This window comes from Propithecus coquereli, unplaced genomic scaffold (assembly GCF_000956105.1).
Source record: "Propithecus coquereli isolate 6110/MARCELLA unplaced genomic scaffold, Pcoq_1.0 Scaffold508, whole genome shotgun sequence".
Taxonomy (NCBI): Eukaryota; Metazoa; Chordata; class Mammalia; order Primates; family Indriidae; genus Propithecus; species Propithecus coquereli.
The window spans coordinates 1087612-1100541 of record NW_012150930.1 but is presented as its reverse complement, the minus strand read 5'-3'; the positions used below and the strand labels follow the sequence as shown (position 1 = coordinate 1100541).

At 35.2% G+C, this 12930-nt stretch overlaps 1 protein-coding gene across 1 annotated transcript in view; it reads right to left on the bottom strand.

Moving 5' to 3' along the window:
- ANKIB1 (ankyrin repeat and IBR domain containing 1) overlaps nucleotides 1-12930 on the bottom strand; it is a 185113-nt gene that overhangs the window by 14614 nt on the left and 157569 nt on the right. Inside the window, exons 12-15 of the mRNA XM_012656561.1 lie at nucleotides 5352-5486; nucleotides 4307-4393; nucleotides 4154-4220; nucleotides 2146-2291 (exon numbers count right to left, since the gene is read on the bottom strand). Coding sequence (XP_012512015.1) covers nucleotides 2146-2291; nucleotides 4154-4220; nucleotides 4307-4393; nucleotides 5352-5486 — 435 coding nt within the window. The remainder of the gene's footprint in view (nucleotides 1-2145; nucleotides 2292-4153; nucleotides 4221-4306; nucleotides 4394-5351; nucleotides 5487-12930) is intronic.

Here is a 12930-nt window from a genome sequence, read left to right as displayed (position 1 = left end):
CAACATTGTTAAAATGTCTATACTACCCAAAGAGATCTACAGATTCAATGCAATCCCATTAAAATATCTATTAATACCAATCCCTATTAAAACATTATTTTTTGCAGATCTAGAAAAAATAATTCTATGCTTCGTATGGAACAAGAGATAAGCAAAATGAACAAATTGGAAGGCGTCAATTTACCAGACTTCAAACTATACTACAAGGCTATAGTAACTAAAACAGCATGGTACTGGCACAGGAACAGGGACATAAACCAATGGAACGGAACTGAGAACCCAGATATAAAACCATCCTCATATAGCCATCTAATCTTTGACAAAGCAGACAAAAACATACACTGGGCAAAAGAATCCTTATTCAATAAATGTGCTGAGAAAATTGGATAGCCACATACAGAAGACTGAAACAAGATCCACACCTTTCACCTCTCACAAAAATCAACTCATGGTGGATAACAGACCTAAACCTAAGGCATGAAACTATAGTAATTCTAGAAGAAAATGTTGGAAAAACTCATAAAACATTGGCCTAGGCAAAGAATTTATGAAGAAGACCCCAAAGGCAATCATAGCAACAACAAAAATAAATAAATGGGACCCAACCAAATTAAAAAGCTTCTGCACAGCCAAGGAAACTATCACGAGAGCAAAGAGACAACCTACAGAATGGGAGAAACTATTCACATGTTACACATCTGATAAAGGGCTGATAACTAGACTCTATATGGAATTCAGGAAAATCAGCAAGAAAAAAATCAAACAACCCTATCAAAAAGTGGGCCAAGGACACGATCAGAAACTTTTCAAAAGAAGATAGACTAACGGCCAAAAAACATATAAAAAAAAGCTCAACATATCTAATCATCAGAGAAATGCAAATCAAAACCACAATGAGGTATATCACTTAACTCCAGTGAGAATGGCGTTTATCAAAAAGTCCCAAAACAATAAATGCTAGTGTGGATGCAGAGAAACAGGAACACTCATACACTGCTGGTGGGACTGCAAACTAGTACAACTTCTGTGGAAAGTAATATGGGGATATCTCAAAGAGCTACAAGTAGAACTACCATTTGATCCAGCAATCCCATTACTGGGCATCTACCCAAAGGAAAAAAAGACATTCTATAAAGAAGACATCTGCACTAGAATGTTTATAACAGCACAATTCACAATTGCAAAGATGTGGAAACAACCCAAGTGCCCATCAATACATGAGTGGATTAATAAAATATGGTATATGTATACCATGGAGTTCTACTCAGCCACAAAAAAACCAATGGTGATCTAATACCTCTTGTATTATCCTGGACAGAGCTGGAGCCTATTCTACTAAGTGAAATATCACAAGAATAGAAAAACAAGCACCATGTGTACTCACCATCAAATTGGTATTAACTGATCAACACTCATGTGCATATATAATAGTAACATTTATCTGGTGTTGGGAAGGTGGGAGGGGGGAGGAGGGGATGGGTATATTCACACCTAATGGGTGTGGTGCACACCGTCTGGGGGATGGACATGCTTGAAGCTCTGACTTGGGGGGGGCAAAGGCAATATATGTAACCTAAACATTTGTACCCCCATAATATGCTGACATTAAAAAAATAATAATAAAAATAAACGGAAAAAAAAGACAGTTTCATTGTTTCAAAACAAGAGGAATGTACAATGAAGTTACTTAGCTATAATGACATCAGATGGCTTAGGTGTCTTTGTTTTTTAAATATTGTAACTTTTTAAGTTATGCTTTTAAAATAAACTGGTAAATAGCAATTTTCTCATCTAGTACGTAACGTAATTTGTTTAATCTTTGATGATAAAATTCCTAATTATATAATCAGAAACAGGTCAGATTTCAACCTCAACCACTTTAAAACAAAGAAATAAATGCTGTAGAAAATGTATGCATAGCTCAGAACTCTTTCAGACCTACAAAGTGACAAATTTAAACATCAAGAAAATTGCAGTTTATTACTGGTAACTTTTCCTTTATTCAAAAACCATTTTAAAAATGAAAACAAATTGTCTTACTAATCACACCCAAATGAAATAAAACTTAGTGGCTGAAAAACGAGAAAAATCTGTTTTTCATAATAGCTGCTATCATTTAAATATAATTTAAAAAAGATATCTTACTTGCATTAGTTCAAAAATTTCTTTCTTTGTGCTTTTAGGTTCCAAGAAAAATCCATATGGATAAGAACACTTGAGAATGCGTCGAGTTTTTAAGAGCACATGAACTGCATCTTCAATGAAAGTGGTATCTGGACAGCCTCCTTCAGCTATAAAGTAATTGAGGCACAGTGAAATTTCTCTGCAAATATGCTATTATAAAATTAATTAACTGTTTTCTTTAAAAAAAAAAAAGAAAATAAGAAGGATCCTTAAGAAACTGTTTGGCATAGCTGTATGATAATACTTATTTCAATCAGACTAAACATCTATGTAAAACACTCATTTGTTGCATGTATGTGTTTATAAGTGAAGCACATGCCCCAGCAGCTGAGGAGCACTGATGGCAGCCATGAAAGAATGCACACACTCATCCTGGATTCTATTCTCACCCTACTGGCCAGCTAGTCAACCTAAAAGTTCCATACTTTACTTAGTTTTTCAGATTATCCCTAGGGGAACTTTGCTGCTTAAGAATTAGGACAAATGCCTCTTTGCTAAACTTCAGGGAAAGAAAGAAAAGGACGAAGAGTAAAGACCAGGGAAGAAGAAATTGCCTTAATATTTGAGACCCTTCCTTCAAAAAGTATCATTATAAAATTTTAGTTTTTTGCTTAACTGCAAATAAACAGAAATTAAACAGGACAATCTAAATTCTTAAGTACTGCTGAAAAGCACATTTTTCTACATGCCTGTAGAAAGAAATTAAATGTGTATGTGTACACAAATTGACATATGGATCACCCTAAAATTTCTGAGTATGCTCCATCCTTGGGATAGGATGAAAACAAAATACACACTGCTCCCCCCACCTCCCATTATGACAAGTGTGAGAAATTCGAAGTTTTGTTTCTTCTTTCCCAATTGTTATATCTTTTAATTCTTTTTCATATTTTACTATGCTGTCTGGAACCTCCAGAATGTTGAACAAAAGCAATAATTCACATCTACAAATATTTATTGAATCTTACTCTGTGTCAGGAACAGTTCTAAGCACTAAGGATATAGTAGTGACCAAACAGACAAAAATCCCTATTGAAGAACTATAGAACTTGTGAGGGTTTTCTCCTTTCAATTTTTACTGTGAACAATACTTCAAGAATTTGATATTTGGGTGACATTGTTAATATCAGTAATCAAGCCTAAGAACTAATAATAAACAAGGAGACTAAGCTGTTCCCCCACTCTATTTAACTTATGGTACTGTCTTAATTAGGGAATTTTCCTCATGAAAAGAATGTTAGTACTCAATATTTTTATAAACTAGAGCAAACCCAAGTATAAATTGATCATATTTTTAGGCTTAAAATGTCCCTTTCATATATAAGCTAGTATTTTTAAAACATGACTTTTTAGAACAAATCATACCAAACCCTGTACTCTGTGTGGTCATTGTGGGATATTAAATTCTAATGGTGCAACCAATATTCAATCCACATTTTGGAATACTCCTTTGTAACTTCCAATTGAGGATCCACAAGTTAGCCCCTTTTCATGGCTTTGCTTTTTGATCCCAATGTTCATTATTTACCAGCAAAATGATTTGTTCCCCAACTGTACTTGACTTCCACTCTATTAGGCACTCTGCTGAATTTTAATAAGAATCTTTGAGTATTCAGTTACATTATAATTGGGTAGCAAAGTGTATCTTGCTCTTTTGACTGGGTCAAGGATGCCCTTTAGAGCCCATCCAACATTGTAGACCATCAGCTGTGGCACAGAGTAACCATAGGTAAGAGCTCTTATCTGGTAAGAGCATAGGCATTAAGGGGAGCAGGCTAGGCACTGGGTAGAAAATCCAATCAAAGATGAGGCTGCTCAGCTGCACTAAGGCCTTCAAAGAACTCAAAACCCTACCAGACCAAGCTAATGGAGATAATGTATTCCCTTAAAGGCTTAACCTACCAGTGAAGTGACTTAAGCATGGAAGGATATTTTATGTTAATTATTACACATACCACTTATAACTTACTTTCTTTGAGAGCTCTACTCAATTGTTCCATCTTTTCTTTGGCTGTTTTAAGAAGGCGTTGTTCTAACTAAAGGAATAGAAATAAATAATTTAAACCATTCTTTTCATTCACAACAGTGTAGTTCAGCTCATTTGAAATGATTTGGTACATACCTGATAACTATGCTCATGGTTTTTAAATCTTGTGTAATAGTGCATAAATCTGTCAAGTTCCTGAAATCGTTTGTGTTTTTTCTCAGCCTAGGAAACAAAACTCCATAAATGACTTTCATAAGAACTAGTAGCTATTACAGTTGTTTTTTGGGGGTGATCATTGAAAAAATTTATTATTAATAGGTAATATTGCACTCAGGTTTGTTGATTATTTTATTGAGAGAAAATAATAACCAATACATTTTAAAGCCTCCCAGAATAGTCCTGCGTTTGTATTCTCTGTGACAAACCACTGAATCCATAATCCCAGAGTCAAAAGCAAAAATGTCTCCCAATCAATATGTTCATCAGAGCTTCAGTGTTTTATCATGACTTACTGCTATGGAATGAACTGTGTCCCCCCCAAATTTATACGTTGAGGCCCTAACCCCCAGTGTGACTGTATTTGGAGATAGGGCCTGTGAGGAGGAGATAAAGATTAAATAAGGTCATTAGGGTAAGGCTCTATTCTGATAGAGCTGGTGCCCTTATAAGAAGCGGAAGGGACACCAGAGGTCTCTCTCGCTCTCTCTCCTGGCCATGTGAAGACACAGTAAGAAGATGGCTATCTGCAAACCAAGAATAGCACCCTCACCAAAAACCAAACTGGCCAACACCTTGATCTTGGATTTCTTTCAATCTTCCAGAACTGTGAGAAATAAATTTCTGTTGTTCAAGCCACCCACTCTATGGTATTTTGTTATGGCAGTTGAGCAGACCAAGACACTTACTGTATACTGTATTGTTGATACTATGTTAAAATTGTTTTTAAGTCTTTACAGAAAGCAGGCTGGGATAGACCAAACTTGTCATGTCTTCATCAAAATTTAAAAAAAGAAAACTTAAAGGAAAGAAGCTCTCAAGTTTATAGAATTATTTTGTTTAAATTACAGTGTATTTAATGTAATGCTTCATTAAGGTGAAGACAGTAAAAGAAGAGATGCAAAATACTTCCAATGGCATTAAGTGGCTCAGACAGAGTCTTGGCTTAATCAGTTCTCTTTACCTCCACAGTCATTTCCTTGGACTGCTCCTCCACATGCTGAATGACTTCATAGCGAGTACATCTGTAATAACCTCCAGTGGAAGAACTATGTTTTTTCCATTCTTCTAGGCAAATCCAGCAAAAGTCATATTTGCACTTCAAAAGAAAAGATATATGTAAACACCTCCCCATGTTAATATGCAAATTATTTTCTGCTTCAGAGCCAACCAATTTGTAAAGATCCTGCATGTGTAACTGGAACAAATCTCAAAGACATGCCCTCTTTCTCATGTTTCATCTGGAGATCTCATCTGTATTATGGAAAGATGTAGGGGTAGTTTAAAATTATTGCTTATCAAGATAAATTAAAATGTAAATCACAATATTATGCAATAATCACAAGGAATCATTAAAAATATTAATAGGAGGATATTCTTTCCAAATAATAAAAACAGATACTGACAAATGTTTCATTTCTCAGGCATGTGGTAATCTGATATTGATCTATAAAGCTCCACCAGTCTATCTGAAAAACTTCTAGTAACTTTGACAAATTCGTTTTGAAACTGGAAATAAGTTTAAAAGATTTCTAAGTAAAATAGCTGACAAAAACCCCTCTTTCTCATTTTAATGAAAATTTCACTGAATTACCATAATTAAGTTGTATAATTCCAGAAATATGAGCATTCTAGTATGAAAATATATCCTTTTATGCTTATGGACTTTGAGTCAGAAAGACAAGTCTATGTTGTCTTCTGGTACTTTTTAATTATTAATATTTTCTCCCACATAGCTGCCCAGTTGTTCTAATACCATTTATTGAATAGTTCATGTTTCTTTACTGGTTGAAGATGCCACCTTTATCATATATTAAATTCCCATGTATCTGTGTCTATTTTCTGGGCTTTCATTTTATTCTGTTTCATTGGTCTATCTTTTCATATGTTAGCACCATACCGTTTTAATTACTGAGGCTTTATATTATGGCTTACTATTTGACAAGCCTAGTTTTCTCTTATTGTTCTTTTTCAGAGTTTTACTAGTTACTCTTCCTTCATCTTCCCATATGAACTTTTGGATTAGTTTACCTAGATACAAAAACAAAATCTGTTGATGTATTTGTTGGAATCTTTCTATATAAAAACTTAGTTGTCTTTCCATTTGTCATCTTTTGTGTCCTACAGAGGGTTTAAATTTTTTTTCCTAAGTCTTACATATTTCTTGTTAAGTTTATTTCTAAATAAATTAGGTCTTTCAGTATATATTCTATATGGTTGTTGCTGGTACACATGAAGGCTATAACTTTCTGCATAGTAATTTTGTACTCTGCTACTAAATTCAATTTTTGTTGTTTGTAGTAGTGTTTCAGTTGGTTCCTGTGGATTTTCTAGGATACAATTATGTCATCTGCAAAATGTGATAATTTTATCACTCCATTTCTAATTTTTTTTTTTGAGACAGAGTCTCACTCACTCTGTCACCCTAGGTAGAGTGCAGTGGCATCGTCATACCTCAAACTCCTGGACTTAAGTCATCCTCTTGCCTCAGCCTCCTGAGTAGCTGGGACTACAGGTGCATGCTACAATGCCTGGCTACTTTTTCTATTTTTAGTAAAGATGAGGTCTTGCTCTTGCAAGACCAGACCCCAGGCTGGTCTCAAACTCCTGAGCTCAAGTAATCCTCCTGCCTCGGCCTCCCAGAATGCTAGGATTACAAGTGTGAGCCACCACGCCCAGCCTTCATTTCTAATTTTTACATCTCTAATATCTTTCTTTTCTAATTATACTGACTGGTATTTTCAATCCAATGTTAGTAATACTGGTGATGAAGAGCATTCTTATCTTGTTCTTGAGTTTAGTGAGAGTGCCTCTAGTTTCCCCACTAAATATGTCAGCTTTTGAACTGAATTTATTTATTTTTATCATACTAGGGAAGAATCCATTCTATCCCTATTTCTTTTGTGTTTTATACAGAATGGTTGTTGATTTTTTGTCAAACGCCTTTTCAGCATCCATAGGAAATATATAAATTTTCTCCTTGGATGTTTGAATAACATGAGGTACAGCATCAGCTTTCCTAATATTAAACTATTCTTGTACAGACTGAACATCCATGATCTGAAAATCAGAAATCCTAACTGCTTCTGTCCCAAACTTTTTGATTGTTGGCATGGAATTTGAATTTTTGAATTAGGAAGGCTCAACTGGTATAATGCAAACATTCCAAAATCCAAACAAATCTTAAATCTGAAACACTTCCACTCCCAAGAATTTCAGATAAGAAATACTCAACCTGTATTCCTGGAATAAATTCTACTTGGCCGATTACTCTTAAATGTGCTCTGCTGGATTATGTCTGCTATTAATAATATCAGTGCTTCCCCCCCTCCTTCTAATACCTTATTTAGGACTTCTGCATTGTTATATACAAGTAAGATTACCTACAGCTTTCTTTTAATTTTTATAATCTTGTTAAGTTGGTACCAAGGCTCTACTCACATTAGGAAAATAACCTGAAAGTTTCTTTCAAAAAGAGTTTTTTTAAATAACTTCCAAGAATCATTTAAATAACATTGGAGTTACCTGCTCCTTAAAGGTTTGATAAAATTCTATAGTGATGTTTTAATGGTTAGTTTAAGGTGGGGAAGATTTTTGAAAAACTTTTTTTTTCTAATATAGGAATAGGTTTATTTGGATATTCTTTCTCTTGTAGAATTAATTTTAATAAATTACATTTTCTTAGAAAATGAATTCATTTAAAATCCAAGTTCAGATTATCTTGAAGAGTTGAGCAAAGTTAGTCCTTATTATTTTAGTTTGCTTTGTTTCTCTGATTACAGGTATAACCTTTATTGTACATTACTTAATCGTGCTTTGCAGATATTGAGGTTTTGTTTTGTTTTACAAATTGAAGGTTTGTGGCAAACGTGTCGAGCAAGTCTGTTGGCCATTTTTCCAACAGTACGTGCTTACTTCGCATCTCTGTCACATTTTGGTAATTCTCACATTTCAAGCTTTTTTTTTTTTTTTTTTTGAGACATAGTCTGGCTTTGTTGCCCGGGCTAGAGTGAGTGCCGTGGTGTCAGCCTAGCTCACAGCAACCTCAAACTCCTGGGCTCAAGCAATCCTTCTGCCTCAGCCTCCCGAGTAGCCGGAACTACAGGCATGCGCCACCATGCCCGGCTAATTTTTTCTATATATATATTTTTTTAGTTGTTCAGATCATTTCTTTCTATTTTTTGGTAGAGACGGGGTCTCGCTCTTGCTCAGGCTGGTCTCGAACTCCTGACCTTTAGCGATCCATCCGCCTCGGCCTCCCAGAGTGCTAGGATTACAGGCGTGAGCCACCACACCCGGCCCATATTTCAAACTTTTTCATTATTATTTTATCTGTTATGGTGATCTGTGATCAGTGATCTTACTACTATAATTGTTTTGGGGTGCCATGAACCATTCCCATATAAGACAGTGAGCTTAATCAATAAATGTGTGTTCTGACTATCCCACGAACTGGCCATTCCTCCGGCTCTCTTCCCTCTACTTGGGCTCCATATTCTGAGACACAACAATATTGAAATTAGGCCAATTAATAACCCTACAATGGCCTTTAAGTGTTCAAGTGAAAGGAAGAGTCACACATCTCTCACTTTCAATCAAAAGCTGGAAATGATTAAGCTTAGTGAGAGGAAGGAATGTTGAAAGCTGAGTCAGGCTGAAAGGTAGGCCTCTTACACCAAACAGCCAAGTTGGGAATGCAAACGAACATTCTTGAAGGAAATTAAAAGTGAACACACACATGGCAATAAAGTGAAACCACTGTAATTCTGATTTGGAGAAAGTTTTAGTGGTCTGGATAGAAGATCAAATCAGCCACAACATTCCGTTAAGTCAAAGCCTAATCCAAGGCAAGACTCTACACTATTCAATTCTGTGGAGGCTCAGAGAGGTGAGGAAGCTGCAGAAGACAAATCTGAAGCTAGTAGGGTTGGTTCATGAGGTTCAAGGAAAGAAGCCATGTCCATAATATAAAAATGCAAGGTGAAGCAACAAATGCTGATGTATTAATAGAAGCTGCAGCAAGTTATCCAGACCTAGCTAAGGTAATTGATGAAAGTGGTTACACAAAACAACAGATTTTCAACGCAGATGAAATGGCTTTCTATCGGAAAAAGATGCCATTTAGCACTTTCATAGCTACAGAGAAGTCAACGCCTGGCTTCAAATGTTCAAAGGATAGGCTGACTCTCTTGTTAGGGGCTAATGCAGCTGGTAATGTTAAGTTGAGGCCAATGCTCATTTACCATTCTAAAAATCCTAGCCCCCTTAAGAATTATGCTAATTCTACTCTGCTTGTGGTCTATAAATGGAACAAAGCCTGTATGGCAATACATCTGTTTACAGCATGCTTTACTGAAGATTTTAAGCCCTCTGTTGAGACCCACTGCTCAGAAAAAGATTCCTTTCAAAATATAACTGCTCTTTGACAGTGCGCTCGGTTACCCAAGAGCGCTGATAGAGATGTACAAGGAAATTAATGTTGTCTTCATGTCTGCTAAAACAACATCCATTCTGCAGCCCATGGATCAAGGAGTCGTTGCTATTTTACAGTTTTATTATTTAAGAAATACATTTTGTAAGGCTATAGCTGCCTTAGATAGTGATTTTTCCGATGGATCTGGAAAAAGTAAATTGAAAACCTTCTGCAAAGGATTCACCATCCTAGATATCATTAAGAACATTTGTTATTTATGGGATGAGGTCAAAATATCAACATTAACAGGAGTTTGGAAGAATCTGATTGCAACCCTTATGGATGACTTTGAAGGGTTCAAGACTTCAGTGGAGAAAGTCACTGCAGATGTGGTGGAAACAGCAAAAGAACCAGAATTAGAAGTGGACTCTGAAGATGTGACTGAATTGCTGCAATCTCATGATCAAACTTGAACAGATGAGAAGTCGCTTCTTATGAATGAACAAAGTAAATGGTTTCTTGAGATGGTATCTGCTCCTGGTCTGAAGATGCTGTAAACATTGTTGAAATAACAACAAATAATTTATTACATAAATTAAGATACTACATAACTTAGCTGATAAAGCAGCGGCAGGATTTGAGAGGACTGACTCCAATTTTGAAAGAAGTTCCACTGTGGGTAAAATGTTATCAAATAGTATTGCATGCTACAGAGAACTCTTACGTGAAAGGAAGAGCCTATTGTGACAATAGTTGACGTTCACTGTTGTCTTATTTTAAGAAATTATCACAGCCACTCCAATCTTCACCAACTACCACCCTGACTGGTCAGCACCCACCAACAATGATGTTAAGATTCTCCACTAGCAAAGTGATCACCACTTGCTGAAGGCTCAGATGATCATCAATATTTTTCAGCAAAAAAGTATTTTTTAAATTAAGGTATGTACCTTATTTTTTCAGACATAATGTTATTTCACACTTAATAGACTACAGTGTAGGATAAATATAACTTTTATATGTACTGGGAAACCAAAAAATGTGTGACTTGCTCTATTGTAATACTAGCTGTGTTGCAATATTTGCATTACCGCAGTGGGCTGGAATGGAGCCTGCATTATCTCTGAGGTATGCCTCTTTTTCCCTTATTCCTTATATTGTGTATTTGAACTCCCTCACCTTCATTTTTTTTTTCTGAGACAGAGTCTCAGTCTGTTGCCCTGCGTAGAGTGCCGTGGAGTCAGCCTAGCTCACAGTAACCTCAAACTCCTGGGCTCAAGCGATCCTTCTGCCTCAGCCTCCCAAGTAGCTGGGACTACAGGCATGCGCCACATGCCCGGCTAATTTTTTCTATATATTTTTAGTTGTCCAGATAATTTCTTTCTATTTTTAGTAGAGACGGGGTCTTGCTCTTGCTCAGGCTGGTCTTGAACTCTTGACCTTGAGCGATCCACCCGCCTAGGCCTCCCAGAGTGCTAGGATTAAAGGCGTGAGCCACCGTGCCCAGCCCCTCACCTTCATTTTTAAAAAATTATGTTAGCTTAGTGGTTTATCTATTTTTTCTTCAGAAAACTACTTTGTGGATTTATTAGTTGCATTAGTTTTTAACTCACTGATTTCTGCTTTAAAGAAAACCCAAAACCTTCCTCCTGGTTTTCTTCAAGTTTATTTTGTTTTCCTAAAGTTTTGAGTCATGTCCTTAATTCATTCCTTATTTTGTATTGTTTTAAGTGAGTAAGTCTATGCGTATTTCTGAGCATGGCTTTAGAAATGGCCCTCAAGTTCTGATAAAGTAGTATTTTTATTATCCTTATCTTCTAGAAATTCTTTAATTTCTGGAAACTCTTTTGTACTTGAGTTGTTTGAGATATTAAGAATTTTTGTGTGAAAAGACCTTTTGTAACTTTATTATTAATTTCTATTTTATTCCCTTATGGTGAGAGAATGTTGTTTGTACTATTTTCTATTTTCTGGGATGTTATTGAGGTTTTGATGGTCAATGGTCATTTTTTTGTGAATGCTCCATGGGTACTTAAAAAGATGGCACAGTCCACATTTTTAGGATACATAGCAATCAGATACACCTCAGTAATTATGGGATTTAAGTCTTCTATATCTTTACTAATTTTTTTGTCTGCCTGATATGTCTTGAACAGAGAAATTAATAAAGTTTCTATTCTCATGTGTTCCCTTCACAATATGTACCTAGACAATAAATTGTGAACTTGTTTCAAGGCTCTGACAATATGCAAATTCTTTTCCTCCCTGGTGTAAGCAAACTTTGTACCTGACTTGATACAAGTATCTTTCTTCAGTGCAGCTTTATTGATTTCTCAGAATTAGTAGCAAAACTTTCTACAAAAAAGCCAAATATGACATTTTTTGATGGTAAAAAATACATAATTTTAATAATTTTTATATTTTGGTTGCAGCATATAGTTTTACACAGTCAGATGAAGAAAATTACTATAAGTAATTTAAACTATTTAAGAATGCAAAACTTAAATAGTTCCCTGAAAATCAGCTAAAGGGAAATTACTAGAATAAAGAGTGTTTTTAAAATAAATGAGCTTCTCTTTAGAGGACAAAATTTGTCATTCTTTTAAAATGTTTAACACATTTGATATCAGAAAGTAAAAACTGCCTACTGAATCATAATCGACACTAAGGCACTAATAAAGGCATATCATGATTTAATCATTGTATTAGAGCATGGATTCAATTACACATGACATGCTATTCCACTTACACATTAAAAAATACTCAAAGTATAAAATTTTGTTGCAGTAAGGTTATTATCTTCTAGATAAGTCTTCCATGTCATAATAAGACTACTACTTTTCAGTTTTTATTGTTCAGTGCAAACACTTCAGAATCTATGTTCAATAAGACTTACTACATTTACACAACATGTAAGGAAATGTTTCTTTTAAATGCAATAGAAGCTTAAGCAAAATCTGTTTAGGTTAGATTACCTTATATCATCAGCCTGATTAACTCACGTAAATATTCATTTACTCAGTACATATTTATTCAGTATTTATTACTGGTAGGTGCTGTGTTTGATTCTGTCTCAGCAGCCAACTGCTCATTTTTATGGTCAATCTATATTTCTTTATACATCTAGGTA